The 24,299-nt window shown below is 41.0% G+C and overlaps 1 protein-coding gene across 1 annotated transcript in view; it reads left to right on the top strand.

The window, feature by feature from the left end:
• PCDH15 (protocadherin related 15) overlaps window positions 1–24,299 on the top strand; it is a 2,320,333-nt gene that overhangs the window by 1,393,862 nt on the left and 902,172 nt on the right. The window contains exon 19 of the mRNA XM_069753541.1: window positions 4,161–4,289. Coding sequence (XP_069609642.1) covers window positions 4,161–4,289 — 129 coding nt within the window. The remainder of the gene's footprint in view (window positions 1–4,160; window positions 4,290–24,299) is intronic.

The following is a 24,299-nucleotide window of genomic DNA, read 5'->3' as shown; positions in this document are numbered from 1 at the left end:
GAAGCATCCTTGCTTCTTCTTCTCCAAGACCTTCACACCAGCGGAGAGGAATTATTCCATCGGGGACAGGGAGTTGCTGGCCATGAAGTTGGCTTTTTCGGAGTGGAGACATCTTTTGGAGGGAGCTCGCTTTCCCTTCCAAGTCTTCACTGACCACAAGAACTTGGTGTATCTGCAAACGGCCCAGCGGCTGAATTCTCGCCAGGCTAGATGGTCCCTGTTCTTCTCCCGGTTCCATTTTACTCTCCATTTCCTCTCCGGGGAGAAGAACATTCGTGCTGACGCTCTCTCCCGCTCCGTGGTGTCATCGGAGGAGGAGGAGGAGCCTCGGCTTATTGTCCCTTCTGAGAGCCTGAGAACTTTAGCTCTGGTTTCGCTAGAGTCTGTGCCCCCGGGCAAGACTTTCGTACCAGCTAACTTGCGACCAGAGGTTCTCTCTTGGGCTCACTCCTCCAGAGTGGGTGGGCATTTTGGGACCAAGAGGACATCTGAGCTTCTGGTGAGAACATACTGGTGGCCGCATATGGCCCTAGATGTCAAGGACTATATTCAGGTGTGTGTTTCTTGCTCCCAGAATCGGTCTCCTCGGCAACGGCCTGCTGGGTTGCTTTACCCTCTACCGGTGGCAGACAGGCCCTGGGAGATGGTCGGGATGGACTTTGTGGTGGGTCTTCCCAAGTCGCGTGGCTGCTCCATTATTTGGGTTGTCACCGACCATTTCTCCAAGATGGTGCATTTGGTGCCGCTTCCTCGGTTACCCTCAGCACGGGCCTTGGCAGTGTTGTTCATTAAACACGTTTTCCGATTGCATGGTATGCCTGATAAGATTGTCAGCGATCGGGGTCCCCAGTTTGCATCTCGGTTTTGGAGAGAGCTCTGCCGTTTACTCAGCATAGAGTTAAACCTCTCCTCTGCATACCATCCCGAGACGAATGGGTTGGTGGAGAGAACCAACCAGACTCTGGTGACATATTTGCAACATTTCGTCTCTGCTAGGCAGGATGGCTGGGCATCTTTGCTACCTTGGGCGGAATTTGCCCTGAACAACGCCGTAGCCGATTCCACTGGTCAAACTCCTTTTCTCCTTAATTACGGCCAGCATCCGCGTGTCCCTGTGCCCATGCCCGTGTCATCCACCGATTCTAGGGTGGCAGACTGGGCGGTGGAGGCACGTGACATCTGGGACCGCACACAGGATGCCATCTGGGCCTCCAAGGAGAGAATGAGGGTTTCGGCTGATACACACCGGCGCCCCGCTCCGGTCTTTGCTCCTGGCGACTTAGTGTGGCTCTCCGCCCGTAACATCAGGCTGCGAGTTGAGTCCACTAAGTTTGCTCCTCGCTACATTGGCCCGTTTAAGGTTCTGGAACAGGTCAACCCTGTGGTCTACCGTTTGGCTATTCCTCCACGCCTTGGTATCACCGATACTTTCCACGTTTCCCTCTTAAAGCCCGTTCATTTGTCCCGCTTTTCCGAGTCATCTGCTGGGACATCGGGTTCATCCACGGATGAGTTTGAGGTGAATGCTATTGTGGGGTGCAAGGTGGTACGTGGCAAGAAATTTAATCTGGTGGACTGGAAGGGTCATGGCCCAGAGGATAGAACCTGGGAGCCTGTGGAACACATTCGGGCTCCGCTGCTTATCGCAGCTTTTGAGCGTAGTGAGGCTCAAGGAGGGGGGGCCCTGGGAGGGGAGGTAATGTTAGGAGTCGAGTTTCCTCTGCTGCACAGGGGAAATCTCGATCTGTGTCTGCTGCGGTCTCCCATTCGGTATCGGCCGCAGTGAGCTCTGCTCAGCGGAGACGTCGCTCCCAGCGTCTCGCTGGGGCTGATTCGGTGCATAGGGTCACTACTGCCTTTTCTGGCTTTCCTATGGTACCCTGCACTGATCTGCGGTGAGCGAGCCTCTCTGGGACTAAGTCCTTGTTTACTCACACTGAGCATGCCCAGGGCAGGGTCTCCCATTGGAGGTCGAGGGCCACATGTTCGGTCACATGCTCAGGTGCTGCAGTACATTCCATTGGTCCTTCTGGAAGGTCCTGAAAGGGCAAAACATGCTCAGGTACTGCAGCACTTTCCATTGGTCCTTCTGGAAGGTCCTGAAAGGGCAAAAACTTCAGTAGCAGCTTCCTGTGCTGCAACTATATAAACTGCGCATGACCGCACGGCCATGCGCTAGTATTGTCTTATGTTATGTGCTTTGCGCCAGTGTGGTCACATGTATGTGTGTTCAGGGACCCGGCTGAAATAAGCCCCTAGAATGCTGGCTCCTCCGGCGAGGAGATTGAGTCTGAGTGTATTCAGGGACCCGGCTGAAATACGCCCCTAGAATGCTGGCTCCTCCGGCGAGGAGTTTTGTGTGTTTGTGTGACCACTGACTGCTCTCTGTTTGGGCAGTTAGCCTGTGCCTCTGTGGAGTCTAACAGGGCACAGTGCTTTCCTTTCACGGCTACTCAGTGAATTAACTGAGTTAGTCTATACCGCCATATAGCTCCGCCGTTTGCTAGCAGCAGGTACTCCTGCACGGTGGACCCCGGGCTGCGAATGCACCAATATCAATAAACATCTCTATTTACTCGGTGCGTTCCGCTAGCCCTAACACTGGGTCCAGCTGCTGCACGTCCATTGGTCTGTCCTGAAGTGGCACCTAGCATTCTTCAGGAGTCAAGTTCGGTGCTCACTTAGTCATGCCCCTCCAGGCTCTCCATGGTCCATGGCACAGTGGTTCCACAAACCACATCCCTGACAGGAAGAAACAAGGGAATAAAGGGCAAACAGATTGGGAAATTGAAGAAACAGTTAAGTTTGGTGGAGAAAGCCTGATCATTTGAGGTGGTTTCACAGCCAAACTTGTTGGATACTTGACCAGCATTAATAGTGGTCTCAATGCTGAGCTATATGTGAGTATCCTACAAGACGAGTTACTTCGTACATTCGAGTTCTAAGGGTAGGAAAAGAAAGACATAGTGTTCTAGCAGAACAGCCAAAAGCATATGTTGAGATTGCCAAAGAAATGGTTCAATTACATTGAACTAGAGGTGCTGCTGGATTGGACCCCACACTCCTCAGATGTCAACCCAATCAAACACTTGTGTGTAAAATTGAAGAAACAACTATATACATATCCAAGTGAGTGGACCAGAATGCGCCAACTTTGGGAAAGTGTAAAAGAGGCCTGGGATCAAATTTCTGTCAACACATGTTTGAATCTGACTGAGAGCATGCCGTGAAGGATTAAGGCAGTGTTGAAAGCTAAAGATGGATTTACAAAATACTGACAAAATAATAAAAATTTAAATTTCGATTTTTAGAAGCAAAACAGAAACAATGCTCGGACATTGCAAGAATCTGCATAACTAATCATATGCAAAATTGTTGCAGGTCAAATGTATGAGATAGCCAAGATGAATGTCTATAAAATGATTGTAGTATCACATTCGAGGCAGTAGGAGATGGGGAGATACGGAGCCGGAAAGTCAAAAATTCAAAACACTGTTACTCGTTTGCTTTTTTACTTAATTTGAAATGTGGTGCAGGATATTTAAATTATACTTATTATTTCAGGTGAATTTTCAGAATGCTATGAAGAACAACATTCCATGAGAAAACAATCTCAGAATCACTGGAATACATTGAAGCGTTCTCGAGTTATTACCACAAAAAGGGACACTGGTCAGAATTGAAAAAAATGGCCTGGTTAGTGAGGTTTCACAATGATAGGCATACATACTGTACATTAAAGCACTGGTCCTTTATTCTAACAAAAATATATAAATGTGCTGAGACATAGAATTACACATAATATCATTGCATGAGAACTATACTTGCTTTTTTCCAGAGAAGATATATGATTTTCTGAAATTACTATTCTCCGGGAGAACTATTAATATACTGTTCTGATTCCTATCAAAAACAACTATACAATGAATTTATAATGTCTGTCAAATGCCTTTGTTTACTGTTTTGAATGACAGATGTTTTGAAGCTTTTTAGGCTATTCTTCCTCTACAGAAAGGCTCTAAGCAATGATGTGAAAATAAATAATATACAGTTTGCTAAGAGTTTGTGAAGAGAATGAGCACATTCCAGCAAATCCACTTGAGCCTGTATGAAATATGTTCTGCTGGCATTAAAACTAAGATATATATTTTTTGTTGTAGACCTCAACTGCTACTGTAAATGTGCTGGTGACGGATGTGAATGACAATGACCCGGTCTTTGATCCTTACCTGCCTAGAAATCTCTCAGTTCAAGAAGAAGAAGTGAATGCTTTTGTGGGTCAAGTCAGGGTGAGTGCACTATTATTTAATTACTGTGCTGCAAAAAGTAGATGTTTGGGTTTTCCTTTTCTTATCAAGTCACCCTTAACCTACCTACATTTCTATTTGCATGTAAAAATACAGACAAAGAATTTTGATGGACTCATGCTCACACTATTTCTCCTGTATATTTTCCATCTGGTTTAATCGACTGAAGAATTACTAAAGTAAAAGTTGATCACAGCTGCCCTGAAATGTACAGTCAACAGCAATATTCACATAATCATTAACTTTATTTACTTTGGATAGAAGGTAATAACTAAAAATGAGCAAATAATTTGAAATTTGAAATCATCAGCTTTCAAAAAGTATCTCCAAAATTTAATTTACAGTGAAATGATTCATTGTAAATCACAAGTATAGGCAGTCCCTTGTTTTCAAACTCAAAATCTTCTGCAGCTTGCCAAACATTAAGCATGGGGGGGGGGGGAAGAATCATGTAATTGCATCAATCATGCTTTGGGGTTATGTTGCAATCAATGGCACGGGGAACATTTCTTGGGTTGAGGGAAGAACTGATTCAATGAACTTCAACAAATTATTGATGCAAAGATAGCACCATCTGTATGAAAAAAGCTGAAGTTGAAAAGAGGAAGGCTTTTACAAATGGATAATGATCCTAAATGCACAACAAAATCCTCAAAAAGAGCAATCTGATGGTTTTACAATGGCCCTGACAGTTCCTTGACCTGAACATCATTGAAAATCTGTGGCTAGTCCTCAAAATAAAAGTGCATGTGAAATGACTCAGGAATCTCACAGAACTGGAATACTTTTCCAAGGAAGAATTGATGAAAATTCCTCAAACAAGAAATGAAAGACTTTTGGCTGGTTTTATAAAAGCATGTACAAGCTGTGGTACTTTCAAAAGAGAGTGTTATTAGGTACTAAACATGCAAGGTGCCCAACCTTTTTCGTCAGCCCATTTTCCTTTTTGTAATTTTTAAAATGTAATAAATTACAGTATATATTCTTTTGCCTAAAATACAAAGGAAATGTGTTATCTTGAACTTTAACACTTTTCAGAAATCATTTAATCTTCAACTTGCTTAATTGTTCACAATAACAGTGAAGGGTCACAAAACTTTTCCATGCTACTGTAATGTGGATATATCCAGTATATGTAAGTTGAAACAGGGCCAGAAAAAAAATCCTGACCTCACTGGTGGCGCTCCTGCCCCGATGCTTTCTGTCCACCATGTGGTTTTATTCTTTCCATCACCTGGTGCTCCACATCTCCTGAGTTTTTCACTATAGGACCTTGTTTTTAACACACTCGGGTGAAAAGCATTGGGCTATTAAAATAAAAAAAAAACAATGCTACTGTTTGTACTAATGCTCTGACATTACATTAAAAAAACTTGGAGAGGTTGTTTTCCAAAATAAATCGTTTTGTGATGTTTGGAACTTCATATCGTAGAAGAATAGATTATTACGCATCATAAATGGCTCTGATTTTGACTCTGGAGACTTAAAAGGATAAGGTGCAATTATTGTGTCACCATAACACACCTATGCTTTTTAGTAAGCCGCTATGCAATCACTTTCAATGAATTGTGGCCACACTATGCAACGTATAGGAACCGCAAAGTGAAATTTAAACAGAGTGGCATGTCATCTGTAAAAATTATGCTTGCTGTTTCTGTATTCATATCTTTTTTTTTAAGAATAAAATGAAAGATGAAAACTTGCCTGGTTAGTTTAACTGTGTAGAAATTGTCTAGGTTTAGTTAACTTGAACATTTCTTGGCCATTTTCTTTCCAATGGTTTCACACAATAGGGCGATCACAGCCGAGAAACCTTACAGATGACATTCAGTTGAGAGTTATGATGCATGATCCTGATGCAGGTGAGGGCAAAAAGCATTTCATTACCAACTGATATATATGCATCTGCTGTCTTTGCCAGCAAAAAAAAATATTAAACTATCTCTGTCATTTCAGGAGAAGCACTAGAAAGTGAATATGTTCAGCATTTATTGCTTTGTAGAGAATTTTGTTTTATTATTGATTTTTTATGAAACCAGGGAATGCTGATTTTATTTATTCCCTTGGAAGAAAATAAAAACTTTTCATAGCCCACAAAATGAGTTTTAATATTTTCAGCAAAATTATAAGGAACTGGTCACTTTTTTATATGCAATATTTTACATTGCTTCGATTATGTTTATTATAAATTGTACATTTTTTATGTAAACTCATCAAGAGGCCTAAGATATTTCATTCTTTTTTCTTAGTATGTAAGTGAAACTTTTTTTCTAAAAATAAGACATTAATGGGAATCTGACAGTAGGTTCAGCTCTCCTAAATCATCTACATGGTCACACAGATAAATGGTTTCTGAGAAATCCATTTTTTCCTTATATGTAAATGAGCTGTTAAGATTTTTTGGCTCGGCACAGATCTCCCTGAGAATCTGCCTCCATCCATAGCTTACTTTAAATAAAAGAATGCTTGGGCAGCACGGTGGCGCAGTGGTTAACACTGTCAGCCTTGCAGCGCTTGGGTCCTGGGTTCTAATCCCACCCAGGACAACATTTGCAAAGAGTTTGTATGTTCTCTCCGTGTTTGCGTGGGTTTCCTCGAGGCACTTCGGTTTCCTCCCACATTCCAAAGACATACTGATAGGAATTCTAGATTGTGAGTGACATCGGGGACAGTGATAATAATGTGTGCAAAACTGTAAAGCGCTGCAGAATATGTTAGCGCTATATAAAAACAAAGGTTATTATTATTACCAGTGTTAGACATATGGATTAAGAGAGCAGACTGTCAGTCATTATAAGTGGAATGGAAGAGCATATAATGGAAAGATGCACCCAAGAACCAGAACACAAATTTAAAAATTATAGTTTTTATTAAATCAGAGTATGAAAATAGAACATACATAAAAGTATATAAAATAGATGGTGACAGCAAATGCCCAGCTTGAGGCACCACAACTAGAAGGAGGAAACAGCATAAACAAACATATTGAACAAATGCATGATAATAACACAGATGCACAGAGTGCAGTAAAGTATTCCTTATAAGTAAACCTCTGAGTAGTACTAAAGAATCCAAAAAGGGAAGCCACAAACACAAAGATATGAACAGTCTATTATTTTAAGAGTAGGTTAATTTTAACATTGAGGAATAGAATATCAAAAATAAAATCCAGAAAATCACATTGTATAAATTATATACATTTATTTGCATTTTGCAGTGAGAAATAAGTATTTTATCCCCTACCAACCGTTAGGCTAGGTTCAGATTGCGTTAGGGCAATCCGTTTAGCACTAAGCGCTAGCGGATTGCGCTAACGCAATGTCTTTTTCGGGGTCGCGTTTAACGTTCCCGCTCTCGCAGATCCCCGATCAACTCATTCCCCGATAAAAACAGCTGTCTTACATAGTAACATTTATGAAAGACTCCTGTCCACAGACTCAATTAATCAGTCAGACTCTGTCCTCTACAACATGGGCAAGACCAAAGAGCTTTCTAAGGATGTCAGGGACAAGATCATAGACCTGCAAAAAGCTTGAAAGGGCTACAAATCTATACGTAAGATGCTGGGTGAGGAGACAACTGTTGGTACAATAGTAAGTAAATGGAAGAATGACTGTCAATCGACATCGATCTGGGGCAGCATGCAAAACTCACCTCGTGGGGTATCCTTGATCATGAGAAATGTGAGAGATCAACCTAAAGCTACATGGGGAACTTGTTAATGATCTCAAGGCAGTTGGGACCACAGTCACCAAGAAAACCATTGCTAACACATTACACCATAAAAGTTTAAAATCCTGCAGTGTCCGCAAGGCCCCCTGCTCAGAAGTCACATGTACAGGCCTATCTGAAGTTTGCCAATGAACACCAGGATGATTTTGTAAGTGATTAGGAGAAGGTGCTGTGAGCAGATGAGATAAAAATTGAGGTATTTGGCATTAACTCAACTCGCCGTGTTTAGAGGAAGAGAAATGCTGCCTATGACCCAAAGAACACCATCCCCACTGTCAAGCATGGAGGTGGAAACATTATGTATTGGGGGTGTTTCTCTGCTAAGGGCACATGACTACTTCACTGCATCAATGGGAGAATAGATGGAGCCATGTACCATAAAATCCTTCCAGCAAGACAATGACCCAAAACATACAGTGCAGGCAACAAAGGAGTGGCTCAAAAAGGCTAGCCAGTCTCCAGACCTTAATCCCATATGGAGGGAGTTGAAGCTCCGAGTTGTTTAGCCCCAAAATCCTAATGATTTAGAAATGATCTGCAAAGACGAGTGAGCAAAAAGTCCTCCTGACATGTGCGCAAGCCTCATCATCAATTAGAAAAAATGTCTGACTGCTGTGCTTACCAACAAGGGTTTTGCAACCAAGTATTAAGTTTTGTTTGCCAGAGGGATCAAATACTTATTTCTCACAGCAAAATGCAAATAAAATTATATAATTTATACAATGTGATTTTCTGGATTTTATTTTTTAAATTCTATTCTCAATGTTGATACAGGAAAGATATATATCTTGGTACCGTGTTAGCCAGTAGATAGAAAAATATTTAGAATTGAGAGTCCTCAATGGTTGATACTTTTTAATGGCTAACTGAAAAGATGGTAACAAATTGCAAACTTTCGAGACTACACAGGTCTCTTCATCAGGCAAAGACTAAAAGAAATTCTGAAGAATCACATATTTATGCACAACATAGCACAGTGAAAAAAAAAATGGATAAGACAGGTGACATGAAGCAGAATTACCATGAGTGATGAACAGTTATGTCCATAAATACTGGACCAGTTCTTAGATGAGGAATGTTTTATTGTCCCCTGATTGGGGTCTGGTTCTATTGTGATGACCCCTCATACTCTGAGAGGCAAGTTCCTTAGTTGATGTTAAAAGACATAAATCCATGCGACACATTCATTACTACACTAAGACTGTCAAAGGTCGTCATCAGTTTATATTCCCATACTCTTCTGTCTCTCTTAGATTTGAAGCTACCTTTTAACACAAGTAATTTCATGTCCATAATGTTATGATTTGGGAGACAAAAATGTATTGCCACAAGTAGATCCATTCTTTTTTCTCTCATTGTGTGGCGGTGATAATTCATTCTTGTTCTAAGCTTTTGCCCTGTCTCCCCCACATACAGACCCCCAGTTGGACATTTAGTACAAATAATTAGGTACACCATATTAGAAGTGTCGCAGCTGATAATACCAGGTATCTTGTAGTCTTGATGTGAATTGGGGATCTTTATCCATTATAAATGGAACGGTTTTACATTTTTTTCTGATTGCAACGAAAGATACCTGCAGCTGTTGGAGAGGGCAGGGAGCTCTTGACAATGATGCTTCTTAGATTTGGGGGCTGCCTAAAACAGTAGTGTGGGGTCTGGAAAAATGGATTGTAATCAGGCATCTTTTTGTAGTAAAGGTTGTAATTTCCGTGCAGCTCCCCTTAGCACCTCCAGATTTGGATTGTAGGTAACTACTAGAGGTACCCGGTTATTTTCTTCTTTAGCTTTGTAATGTAGCAGGTGATTTCTTGATATTCTGGTGGCTCTTGTAATCTGGTTTTCAATTATTCTTGGAAGGTAGCCCTGATTCAAAATGGTCTTTCTGAGGCGACCAAGGTGTTCATCCCTATCGGTGCGCCTTGGGATGGAAAGTAATTACGTTGAAATTTCCGCAAGAAAGGTTGTCTGAGATCTCAATTGGATCCATGGTGTTCAGACCTCAAGGAATGTAGTAAAGGTGTGGTTAACCCTTGCCACTTGCTCTTCTACATGAAATAACTTATCAATTTTAGAGTTCAATTGCTAGTTAGTGAGAATTGTAGACGAGTTCCAGTTGGTCGGGATCAATGATTTCCCAGCCGCTAGTATGAACTGAGCTACTTTAGTGGTCGACCTTCATTAGGCCAGATTGGCAAATTCAGGAAAATATTTTCTGGTTTCAGAGTGGCACTTTTACCCAGCAACTTACTTATAACCGAGGACCTCTCCTTCCAGTATAGACTTAGCCACGGGCAGGACCACCAGATATGTATATAGTCACCTTTGCTAGCCCCACATCTCCACCAATCACTGCTCGAGGTCTGGTGCCATCCCTTGATCCGTTTTGGTGTGATGTACCACCTAGTAAATGATTTGTAAGAATTTTCCTGGATACGAACACAGATCGAAGGGCCATAAGAATTTTTATAAATTTGCTTAATCTGTTGCTCAGTAAACGAGGTGCCAATGTTTCTTTCCCAACGATCTAACTACGCCCGCTTCAGGGGTATATCTATTTTGATTAAGAATTGGTAAATTGTTGAGAGAATTTTAGTGGGTGGCTTCAATCCAGCGCATAAAATCTCGTAGGGAGTTAGAGTTCTGTTTAAGTAAACACTTTATTTTTCTAATCTGTTTTCTACTCGAATTTTACATCTGTATATGCCAATCCAATACAGCACCATGAAATTCACTCACTCTGCTTCTCTCTCACTTACTCCTAATTAATGTGATTCATCTTTAGGAGAAAAGAGGGAAGCCAGCACTGATTGGCAGCTGGGATTATGTTAAATAACAATGCCATGTAATTCCAGGGAGAGCCAGGGCCGACACCGCTGGTAGGGTAGTTGTCCAAGTGGTTGACAGACTCTTTAAGAAAATATGAAATTCTGTTTTTTCGTTATTAGATAAGCTATTGGTTTTTTACCATCCATTTCTTTTGTGAAGTCACTTTGACATTACTAAGGTTGAGTTTGGATTATAGTGTTTCACATATTTTCAGGGCTTTTTCTGGCATCGTAAGCCATGATGATTCATTGCTTTTACGTTTTGGGGAAAATGTTTTTTAACCTGGCAAATTTGAGTTTCAAAATTTCAATCATTATTAGTTTAAATCACTTTCCAGCCCATTTGAAGCCAGCACAATTTTAAACAAGTTTGATTAAAGCTCATCTTTAACTATGGATCTTTTAAAATTCAATGTCTGGTAGTATTAACACTTGGTTTTCATTTTTTATCCTCTGAATATTATAAACATAAATATCTGATAGTTATGAGAGATTTAACAGGCATACCAAAAGTGTCAGTGGGCATTTTAACAAGAAGTATGCTCATTGCATGGTATTTCTAAAAAAATCTATTGGAAAATATATAATTATTTATACCACTGTTTGTTGGTGTCAAAAAGATATATATTCATGGATTATTCTTGGACAGTTGAAAAACACTGATCTGCCACATGTGAATGTGCCCTAGTTACACAATCATTATCAAATAGTAAATTTATTTTACATTTATTAATGGAGAACTGAATAAACAGAATGCTCTGATATTCTTATTTTTTAATTACCATATAAAAGACCCAATTTTTACCATATCCTTGCCTAGCATAGATTTTTTCTTCTCATGTCATATATCCTGACTGTTTCTAGTCTTGGGTGATCCACTTAATTGCTGTACAGGACTACTAATTCTCACTAAGTGGCATTAACTATGACATAATCATGACACATTCAGACTAAATTTAGTATTAAAAACTAAGCAGATGGAAAATGAATGGCATTGCAAAGTTAATTCTGTCCATATGAAACTAAACCTGCTGGATCTCTATGTAATATATTTGCCTTATGTTGGCAAGATTTTATAGAAAAAAGCAGTATACATTACTGGGGCTACAACAGTATCTGTGACATGAGGTTTGGCTATTAATAATATCTGATTAATTTAATATAATAATAATTTTTATTTATATAGCGCCAACATATTCCGCAGCACTTAACAATTAAGCGGGGACATGTACAGATGATAAATTCAATACAAGTTAAGACAATTTAAACAGTGACATTAGGAGTGAGGTCCCTGCTCGCAAGCTTACAATCTACAAGGAAATGGGGGGGCACAATAGGTGAAAAGTGCTTGTTATTTCAGGTCTGGCAATTATAATCAGTAGGGATTTTCATATAAAGCTGCATGATCTGGTCATCAGCCCGCATGTTTAAGTGCAATAGTCAAGTATCAAGTGCAGTTATCGTGTGCATGGAGGGTGTGGGGACAGATGAATAGTAGGGTGCAGACTCAGAGTATTATTTGGAAGGAGGGAACAGGGCAAAGTTAGTTTACTGAGTAGTTGATGTGGTTGGCTTGTTTGAAGAGATGGGTTTTCAAAGCGCACTTGAATAGGTCGGGGCTAGGTATCAGTCTGATCTTCTGGGGAAGTGCATTCCAGAGAGCTGGCACAGCACGATAGCAGTGTTGGAGAAGGAGGTGCGAGGTTCAGATTACGGGGGATGCTAGTCTTAACTCTTTTGTAGAACGGAGGGCACGTGTAGGGCAATAGACAAAGATGAGAGAGAAGATAAACGGCGGTGCAGAAATGTGGAGAGCTTTGTGGGTGAGAAAGATGAGTTTATACTGGACCCTGTAGCGAATGGGTATCCAGTGTAATGACTGGCACAAGATGGAGGCATCGGTGAAGCGGCTGGACAGAAATATGACCCTGGCTGCCGCATTCAAGATGGATTGGAGGGGAGAAAGTGTTGTAAGAGAGAGACCAATCAGAAGAGAGTTGCAGTAGTCCAGACGGGAATGAATAGGAGCGACAGTAAGAGTCTTATCGATTTCAAAGGTGAGAAAAGGTCGGATTCTGGAGATGTTTTTAAGATGCAGGTGACAAGAGCGTGTAAGTAATTGGATATAGGGAGTAAAGGAAAGTTCGGTGTTGAATATCACCCCAAGACAGCAAGCATGCTGCTTGGGAGTTATGGTTGAACCCTCCAGGGTAATTTCGATGTTAGGTAGCATGAGGTTAGTAGAGGGGAGAAATACAAGAAGTTCAGTTTTGTAGAGATTTAGTTTCAGATAAAGGGAGGACATGATGTTAGAGACAGCAGACAGACAATCCTTGGTATTTTGAATTAGGGTAGGGGTGATGTCAGGGGAAGAAGTGTATAATTTGGTGTCGTCAGCATAACGATGATAATAGAACTCAAATCTGCTAATGGTTTGTCCAAAAAAAGGCAGTGTATAGAGAGAAGAGGAAGGGGGCCTAGGACTGAGCCCTGCGGAACCCCAATAGTAAGGGAACGAGGAGAGGAAGAGGAGCCGGCAAAGGATACAGTGAAGGAGTGGTCAGAGAGGTAGGAGGAGAACCAGGAGAGTGCTGTGTTGTTGAGGCCTATAGAGCGGAGCATAGTGAGGAGGAGCTGGTGATCCACAGTGTCAAATGCGGCAGAGAGATCCAGGAGAATTAGCAGGGAGCAATGACCTTTGGATTTAGCTGTTATTAGATCATTAGAGATTTTAGTCAAGGCAGTTTCAGTGGAGTGTAAAGAGCGGAAACCAGATTATAAGGGGTCGAGAAGAAAGTTACCCAAGAGACAGTGGATTAGACGGGAGTGGACCAAGCAATCCAGGAGTTTAGAGATGAAGGAAAGGTTAGAGACAAGTCTGTAATTAGCAGTGCAGTTCTGGTCCAGGGATGGCTTTTTAAGTAAAGGGGTTATGATGGCATGTTTAAATGAGGAGAGAAAGATACCTGAAGAAAGAGAGATGTTAAATAGTTTAGTCAGGTGAGTGGTGACCACTAGTGAGAGAGACTGGAGGAGATGTGAAGGAATGGGGTCATTGTTACAGGTTATAGGCCGAGCAGAAGTGAGGAGCTGGGAAACTTCTTCTGAAACAGGGTCAAAGATGTCTAGTGAGCTTGAGGTGCAGCAAGGGAGGGGATCCAGGCACTGAGAAGATTGGGCTGTGATATCCTGATGGATGTGGTTGATTTTTTCTAGAAAATAAGTTGCCAGATCCTCACAGCTGAGTTTGGTGATGGGGTCCTGTACCTTAGGTTTCTGGAGGAAGTTTAAGGTTTCAAAATGTAATTTTGGGTTGTTGGAGAGTGAGGTGATGAGAGTGGTGAAGTAGGATTGTTTGGCCAGATGAAAGGCAAAGTTATAGGTTTTGAACATGAACTTATAGTGGATGAAGTCTTCTGCTAAGAGAGATTTTCTCCTACCGCTCTGCACACCATGAGCAGCGCTGAAGAAAGCGTGTTTGCATTGTGTGCCAGAGTTTCCGTTGTCTGTGTCGGGTCTTTCTGAGTGTAGATGGTGCTGCTTCATCTAGGGCATTCTTCAGTGTATTATTGAAGTGTGACAATGCTAAGTCTGGACAGGAGAGGGAGGAGATGGGGGCTAAAGATGTGTGGAGGTTGTCCATAAGCTGCTGGGTATTAATAGTACGTGTATTCCGATAAGTGTGGTAAATGGAGGTGTCACGGGTGAGGAGACAATTCTTGACAGAGAAGGAAAGAAGGTTGTGGTCCGAGAGCAGGAGAGGGGAGTTAGTAAAGTTGTGCAGTGAGGCGGGACGGGAGAAAACCAGGACTAGATTATTCCCATCCTCATGCATAGGAGAATTAGTAAACTGTGAGAAGCCGAATGAAGAAGTTAGAGAACGAAGATGAGAGGAAGATTGGGAGAGGGGAAATAGATAATATATATAATATAGATAATATATTGCAAATGAATTATACAATAAGTAGATTTCCAATAATAACTATTAAAACATATCAAATATAGAAAGCTACAGTTGCAACAAGAGGTTTGCATGCACTATATAAAAAGACACATATGCATGTTTTTCTCAATGTCTGACATGAATTCAGAATATACCTTTCCCATTTTAGGTCAATTAGGATTACCATAACTATTAATATTTGCCAAATGCCAGAATAATGAGAGAGAGATATACAGTGATATGAAAAAGTTTGGGCACCCCTATTAATCTTAAGCTTAATGTTTTATAAAAATTGTTTTTTTTTGCAACAGCTATTTCAGTTTCATATATCTAATAACTGTTGGACACAGTAATGTTTCTGCCTTGAAATGAGGTTTATTGAACTAAAAGAAAATGTGCAATCTGCATTCAAACAAAATTTGACAGGTGCATAAGTATGGGCACCCTTATCATTTTCTTGTTTTAAATACTCCTACCTACTTTTTACTGACTTACTAAAGCACTTTGTTTGGTTTTCTAAACTCTTTGAGCTTTGAACTTCTTAGCCAGGTGTATGCAATCATGAGAAAAGCTAATTAAAGTGGCCACTTGCAAGTTGTTCTCCTGTTTGAATCTCCTCTGAAGAGTGGCATCATGGGCTCCTCAAAACAACTGTCTAATGATCTGAAAACAAAGATTATTCAACATAGCTGTTCAGGGGAAGGATACAAAAAGCCTTCTCAGAGATTTAACCTGTCAATTTCCACTGTGAGTGACATAGTAAGGAAATGGAAGAAAACAGGTACAGTTCTTGTTAAGGCCAGAAGTGGCAGGCCAAGAAAAACATCAGAAAGGCAGAGAAGAAGAATGGTGAGATCAGTCAAGAACAATCCTCAGACCACCTCCAGAGAGCTGCAGCATCAACTTGCTGCAGATGGTGTCACTGTGCATCGGTCAACTATACAACGCACTTTGCACAAGGAGAAGCTGTATGGGTGAGTGATGCGAAAGAAGCCGTTTCTGCAAGCACGTCACAAACAGAGTCGGCTGAGATATGCAAAAACACATTTGGAGAAGCCAATTTCTTTTTGGAAAAAGGTCCTGTGGACTGATGAAACCAAGATTGAGTTGTTTGGTCATGCAAAAAGGCGTTCCAAGAAAAACATTTGCTACCCACAGTAAAATTTGGTGGAGGTTCCATCATGCTTTGGGGCTGTGTGGCCAATGCCGCCACCGGGAATCTTGTTAAAGTTGAGGGACGCATGGATTCCTATTGGTATCAGCAGATTCATGACAATAATGTTCATGAATCAGTGACAAAGTTGAAGTTACGCAGGGAATGGATCTTTCAGCAAGACAATGATCCAAAACACCGCTCCAAATCTACTCAGGCATTCATGCAGAGGAACAATTACACTGTTCTGGAATGGCCATCCCAGTCCCCAAACCTGAATATCATTGAACACCTGTGGGATCATTTGAAGAGGGCTGTCCATGCTCGGCGACCATCAAACTTAACTGAACTGGAATTGTTTTGTAAGGAGGAATGGTGAAAAATACCTTCATCCAGGATCCAGGAACTCATTAAAAGCTACAGGAAGCGACTAGAGGCTGTTATTTTTGCAAAAGGAGGATCTACTAAATATTAATGTCACTTTTCTGGTGGGGTGCCCATACTTATGCAACTGTCAAATTTTGTTTGAATGCAGATTGCACATTTTCTGTTAGTACAATAAACCTCATTTCAGAAACATTACTGTGTCCAACAGTTATTAGATATGTGAAACTGAAATAGCTGTTGCAAAAAAAAAACTATTTTTATAAAGCATTAAGCTTAAGATTAATAGGGGTGCCCAAACTTTTTCATATAACTGTATAATGTTTTAAGGCATTTTTATTACTTACTGCAAAGTCAAAGGTTTACATACACTAAGATTACTATGCCTTAAAACAATTCTGGACTGCCCATATGATGATGTGATGTGCTTGGAAGTTTCTAATTTTTTTGCAACATAGTTACATAGTTATTAAGGTTGAAGGAAGACTATAAGTCCATCTAGTTCAACCCATAGCCTAACCTAACATGCCCTAACATGTTGATCCAGAGGAAGGCAAAAAATCCCATGTGGCAAAGAGTAAGCTCCACATTGGGGAAAAAAATTCCTTCCCGACTCCACATACGGGTATCAGACTAGTTCCCTGGATCAACGCCCTATCAAGGAATCTAGTGTATATACCCTGTAACATTATACTTTTCCAGAAAGGTATCCTGTCCACTCTTAAATTTAAGTAATGAATCACTCATTACAACATCATACGGCAGAGAGTTCCATAGTCTCACTGCTCTTACAGTAAAGAATCCGCGTCTGTTATTATGCTTAAACCTTTCTTCCTCCAAACGTAGAGGATGCCCCCTTGTCCCTGTTTCAGGTCTATGATTAAAAAGATCATCAGAAAGGTCTTTCTACTGTCCCCTCATATATTTATACATTAAAATAAGATCACCCCTTAGTCTTCGTTTTTCCAAACTAAATAGTCCCAAGTGTAATAACCTATCTTGGTATTGCAGACCCCCCAGTCCTCTAATAACCTTGGTCGCTCTTCTCTGCACCCTCTCCAATTCAGCTATGTCTTTCTTAAACACCGGAGACCAGAACTGTACACAGTATTCTAAGTGTGGTCGAACTAGTGACTTGTATAGAGGTAAAATTATGTTCTCCTCATGAGCATCTATGCCTCTTTTAATGCATCCCATTATTTTATTTGCCTTTGTAGCAGCTGCCTGACACTGGCCACTGAACATGAGTTTGTCATCCACCCATACACGCAACTTCTGAGTTAAGTAGATACACATATGTGGATGAATTTTAATTCACACCTGAAACACACTGCTTCTTTGTGTAGCATCATGAGATATCAGGAAGAGAATTGTGGACTTGTACAAGTTTGGCTCATCGTTGCGTACAATTTCAAGATACCTGAAGGTGCCTCGTTCATCTGTACAAACAATTATACACAAGTGCAAACAAGATGGGAATGTACAGCCATCATACCACTCAGGAAGGAGACGAGTTCTGTGTCCCAGAGAAGAATGTGCTTTGGTCCGATATGTAGATATCAACTCAAGGACAAAAGCAAAAGACTTTGTGAAGGTGATGATGGAAGCTAGTAAAATTGTGAAAATATACACAGTGAAAAAAGTACTATTTCAATATGGGCTGAAAGGCCACTGTGCCAGAAAGAAGTCATTACTCCAAAAGACAAAAAACTGACTGGCACATCCAGACTAGTATGAATAGGAGCTACCTCCATATACAATATACAAAAAAAGGTTGCACTCTATCATGCTAAAGCATGTCAATTTGGAATATGTGAAATTTGAATAGCAATATGGCTTTGGAGAATTAGGAAAAAATATGAGACACTTAGCATAAAATTTGGCCAAATAATATGTGCCCATCAACCAACGTCAAGGTGGTCTCATTCTGATGGGTCCCTAGCCTGTGTGAATACCTCTCTAAGGCTGATGACTGAATTCTTGGGTGAATGTGGACACCTCTGTCAGCAATGCCTGCATTTATGGGTAAGTAGGGACCTGCTGCTATTAAAATCATCACCTGGTGGAGGGCGGAGTGCTCGGTCAGTAAGCTAACATACAAAAGACAAAAAACTGACTGGCACATCCAGACTAGAGTGAACAGGTGCATACCAGGAGGAGCTACCTCCATATACTATATACAAAAAAGGTTGCACTCTGTCATGCTAAAGCATGCCAATTTGAAATATTTGAAATTGAATTCGGTTGAAGGGCACATATTATAGATATTGTATATTGTGAGCCCTCGCGGGCAGGGTCCTCTCTCCTCCTGTACCAGTTGTGACTTGTATTTTTCAAGATTATTGTACTTGTTTTATTATGTATACCCCTCCTCACATGTAAAGCGCCATGGAATAAATGGCGCTATAATAATAAATAATAATAATAATAATAATATTATTAAGCGTCTCATATTTTTTCTTAATTCTCCAAAGCCATATTGCTATTCAAATTTCACATATTCCAAATTGACATGGTTTAGCATGATAGAGTGCAACCTTTAGATGGACTTGTAAAATTGAGATTGTTGATATTGTTCAACAATTTTAGTTCTCAAGTTTTAAGACAGTTCTCTCCTCTTTTTTCTGCTCTCCATGATTAGAGTGGCACACACACACACAGACACAATGTAAATATTAATTCAACTTCTCCCCTTTTTATCTGGTTTCAGGTGTTGTTTTCATATTGCCAAACCTGTTACTTGCCACAGTTGAATTTGAATGTGCATCACATTCTTAAAACAAAGTCATTTGCCCACAATTTTAGAAAGGTGCCAACAATTTTTACCAGCCCATTTTGGGGGGTTTGTGTGAAATTATGTCCAGTTTGCCTTTTTCTGTTTTTTTGTGTTTTTCCAATACATACAAATAAAATAAATATGCGTATAACTAATCATGTGCAATTGCAATAATTTCCTGGGAGATATATTTCATTTTCGGGAACTATTTCAAGGGTGTCAGCACTTTCGGGGATGATGGTATTGTATTGTTACTAAATTTAAAGGTAATTTCTTTATTTTACAAGGTTACAATGCTCCTTCTTCCTACCACATAGTCATTAAAATAGATTAACCAGTGCAATAAATGTAATGATGCTTGGAATATGCCGATGAAAAAAAATTTAAAAAATAAAAAAGTCGCCCGAAGAAAACATAAAAAAAAAAATAAAAAAGTTGTCCTTAAGGTTCAAAAAGGTCTGATCCTTATAGTATAATTAAAGGGGTTTTCTTGCGACATAAAATTGTTTAGAAGTAAGAAAAAATACTTTATGCAATAAATGAAGCTGTTGTGCCAACAGAAGAAGAGAGCTATTTTTGCTGGTCCTCTTCATCATGTTACTCTCACAGAAATGGAGAATAAAGTGTTCTGCTTGTGTTGAAACAATAGCAAAAGTTGAGCTTCCTGGAGCACAAGAGGGGAACTAAAATTAGGATATTGGTGTGCAATTTATACTTAAGCATTTTAGTTTTAATAATTTTAATATTCAAAACATTTAAACCACTTTTTGCAGGTCAACCTCAGTAAATTTTGCCTGCATGCAGCCACTACTGGTTATTTTAGCTTATGGTTTTACTATTTTCCTTGGGCAATATGAATAAGGATCATGTAATACTTTATCCAATGGCCAACAGTACAATTCTTCTCTACATGTGAAACCTTAGAGAGTAATGGTATCTATTTTTCCTACTAGAATGCAATGTGAAAACGATGATCTGTGCCGATGATGTCACAGTTGGGAATAAATGCATGGTCCTAAGCAGACAGAAAAAGTAGTACAACAAAAGTTCTCGTAATTAACTACATTTGCAGTCTGATAAAAAAAGTTAATTTGTCCTACCTGTGTATGTGAACATTAGATAAGAAACTATTTGACTTTTACAAGTTTTTAATTTATTCTTATGAGTTTTGCTGTCTCCAAGTTGTTCAAGTGTCAAAGATTAAAAGCAATTAGTGTGAACGATTATTTTATCTCATAGTGTATTCAAGCTATTCTCATGATTGTAAAGAAATAATTTAATAAAAGAATTATCTATTGTTCTTCAGCAAACTGGGTCAAGTCTTTTTAATGCCAAAACAGTTATATGAGAATCTGTGTCAAGGTGACATCCCTTTAAAATGTAAAAGTATAAAAAGTAAGACACTGGAAAGTCAGCTGCTCCTAACTACTAAGACTTCAAAGTTCATGGAAGAATAGAATAATTAATGCAAACTCATTAGGAGAACGATATTCAAATTATCTCCAAGCTCTGAAAACCTTCTTTGGCTCATTTTTATTTACACGTATTTCTGTTAAATATTTGCAAACAACTTGATGGATACATTGTCTTGTATTTTGGGAACATTTGCATCTCGCATTCATTTGGCAGACTGCTCAAAATGATTTTCTTTTTCTGAAGTTTTTAAAAGTCTCAGTTTATCTACCACGGTAATTATTAAGATATATAGCTCTAAAGCAAAAGGCTTTCATTTACAAAAGAATACAATTAACATATATTTGCAAGATTAATTCATAGCGTGTTGTTTTTTAGAACTTTTCTTGAGGCATTAACTTGAAATTTAGCTTAATTATTGTGAAGCCTGAGTTCACTTAGGCTGCATTTATACGTGAGGTTTTGCCACTGTTTCCTCACACAGTCACTTAATGATGTATGGAAACAGCAGTTTTCGTGCAAGGCCGCGATTCAATAACATCGGCTATGTTCAAACCGATCTTGATGAGGAAGCATACTGAGTCAGACTGTACTAAGTCATTAAAAGCCACGTGTCTCTTAATGAATCAGGAGCATCTGACAAGGGGCGCGTGTCTCCGTGTATGACTTGTGAAAATTTTTTACTCCAGTTGGATCCTAAGAATGAAAAGGTTACTTCAATACTTTTTTTGCTCAGAAACTGATTGGTAGTAGTAACAGTGGAACAACGTTGTATCAAATCTACAGTGATATCATCCATGAAAAAGCATTTTAAAGGGAACCTGTCACCCCCAAAATTGCGGGTGAGGTAAGCCCACCGTCATTAGGGGCTTATCTACAGCATTCTGGAATGCTGTAGATAAGCCCCCGATGTATCCTAAAAGATGAGAAAAAGATGTTAGATTATACTCACCCAGGGGCGTTCCCGCTGCTGATCCGGGTCCGGTAACTCCCATCTTCATCAAATAACGTCCTCTTCTGGTCTTCACGCTGTGGCTCCAGTACAGGCGTACTTTATCTGCCCTGTTGAGGGCAGAGCAAAGTACTGCAGTGCGCAGGCGCCCGGCCTCTCTGACCTTTCCCAGCGCCTGTGCACTGCAGTACTTTGCTCTGCCCTCAACAGGGCAGATAAAGTACGCCTGTACTGGAGCCACAGCGTGAAGACCAGAAGAGGACGTTATTTGATGAAGATGGGAGTTACCGGACCCGGATCAGCAGCGGGAACGCCCCTGGGTGAGTATAATCTAACATCTTTTTCTCATCTTTTAGGATACATCAGGGGCTTATCTACAGCGTTCCTGAATGCTGTAGATAAGCCCCTGATGCCGGTGGGCTTACCTCACCCGCGATTTTAGGGGTGACAGGTTCCCTTTAAGCCCCACTACATTGTAATTATATTTTGAGGTTGCGTTGATCAGGTGCTATCATTTAGTGACTTATTTCTTAAGAAATGGTGTGACTTTTTTGTTGTTTTTTTTGGCAGAAAGGAGTTGTCTTGGCAAAAGATGCTCATTACTGGGAGTTGAATTCTGTAAAAATAAAAAAAAATAATTCATACTTACCTCTTGTCAACCAATTAGATACAGCGCAACTCCTCACTACTAGATAGACTGCAGAGATCAAGTGGCTTTAATCTTGCATCTTTGGATTTTTTTCCGTGCAGTTCAAGTCACCAAAATGCTGCAGCCTAACGCAACTAACAGCAATCCTGTTGCTTGTCTAACATCACAGTCATTACATCTTATGCTAGAACATACCATGGAGTTGTATGCTCTGATTCCATAAGGCAGCAAACGAGTATGATTTATTGTATTATTTTTAAAAAATCTGACCTCCAATTACCGTTCACTTTCTTGCTCAGACAACCTCTCCATTCTTTAACCCTCGTACTCTCATGTAAAAATGCACCTTCTTAGTCCAAAATAGGGTATTCTTCTTATCGCTTAGAATTTTTAGATTTCTAGCATTGTTTTTGCTGCCATTGTTTATTAAAGTAGTTACTTTTGAAAAGTAAAGACATTTGTGATTTTACATTTGTTTTATCATATTGAAAACTGAAAAAACTTGACACATTTAAGCACTACAATAAATTGACTTGCTTTTGTGATCAAATCTAATTATGCCGAGAAGTTGGAATCGATTTTGGGACATTGTTGCAGCATAGATGTGTGTTAGGGCTAGCGGAACGCACCAAATAATAAGACAGATAGTGTATGGTGCGTTCGCAGCCCGGGGTCCACCGTGCAGAGATGGAATCTGCTGCTAAGTAATGACGGACTATATGGCGGTACTCATAAGTATACACACGTGGGTTAAACTTCACCCAGCGTGAAGGAAGCGATCCTGTTGCGTCACAGGATTGCGGTACCGCACATAGAAGGCGAGCACGTAGTCAGCGAACTCAACCCCAACTAGGATTGAAGTCCGATTAGACCCTTGCTGGCACAACACCGCAACTGGGTGTGTAAGGAAGCAGAATAACAATATTAGGGCACAAGAGTGCATGCGGTGCCGCACTGACGAACGCCACTAACCACCCAGGCTTGGGTAAGGAAAGCACAGAGGAAGTGCACGGCGCCGTACTGGCGGTCACAGCAACTGGACGCTGTAACGTGTGATTAGTGCTGTAGGATAAGTCAGGCGCTAGATAGCAACCATACACCTTCCGCGAACAGACATTCAATAGGGAAGGGGTATCCAAGGACGACTTGCACTCACAACAAACACACGTAAGCAAAAGTACACTAGCGCATGGCCGTGCGGTCATGCGCAGTTTATATAGTTGCAGCACAGGAAGTGGCCACAGAAACTTTGCCCTTCCAAGACCTGCCAAGAGGACCAATGGAATGTGCTGCAGAGCCTGAGCACATGACCCTCGATCTCCAACGGGAGATCTTGCCCTGGGCATGCTCAGTGTGTGCAGACAAGGACTTAGTCCCAGAGAAGTCCGCTCGCTGCTGACCAGCACTGGCTTTAATGGCAGAAGCTGAAGAAGCAGCAGTAACTCTCTGTACAGAGTGAGACTGAGCAAGACGCTGGGACCAACGTCCCTGCTGAGCAGACTCCACTGCGGCTGGATAAGAATGGGAGACCGCAGCGAAGATGGCTCGAGATTCCCCCTGTGCAGAAGCGGGAACTCGAGACCTAACATTACCCCCCCTCCTAGGGCCCCCCCTCCTTGGGCCTCGCTACGCTCGAAGGCAGCAATGAGCTGTGGGGCCCAAATGTTTTCAGCAGGCTCCCATGACCTGTCCTCTGGGCCATAACCCTTCCAATCCACCAAATAGAACTTTTTGCCGCGTACCACCTTGCACCCCAAAATAGCGTTCACCTCGTAATCCTCCGTAGACGAACCCGATGTCCCGGCAGATGACTCGGAAAACCGGGACATGTATACGGGTTTCAAGAGGGACACATGAAAGGTGTCGGTGATACCCAAGCGTGGAGGAAGAGCCAAACGGTAGACCACAGGATTAACCTGTTCGAGAACCTTGAAGCCTTGAACCAAGTAGCGAGGAGCAAACTTAGTGGACTCAACTCGCAGCCTGATGTTACGGGCGGAGAGCCACACCAAGTCGCCAGGAGCAAAGGTCGGAGCGGGGCGCCGATGAACATCGGCGGAGGACCTCATTCTCTCCTTGGAGGCCCGAATGGCATCCTGCGTGCGGTCCCAAATGTCCCGTGCCTCCACAGCCCAGTCTGCTACCCTGGAGTCAGCAGAAGA

The sequence above is a fragment of the Ranitomeya imitator genome, chromosome 2 (assembly GCF_032444005.1).
Source record: "Ranitomeya imitator isolate aRanImi1 chromosome 2, aRanImi1.pri, whole genome shotgun sequence".
NCBI classification, from domain to species: domain Eukaryota; kingdom Metazoa; phylum Chordata; class Amphibia; order Anura; family Dendrobatidae; genus Ranitomeya; species Ranitomeya imitator.
Note: the sequence above shows the minus strand (reverse complement) of the source record. Positions and strands in the feature narration are given on the sequence as shown.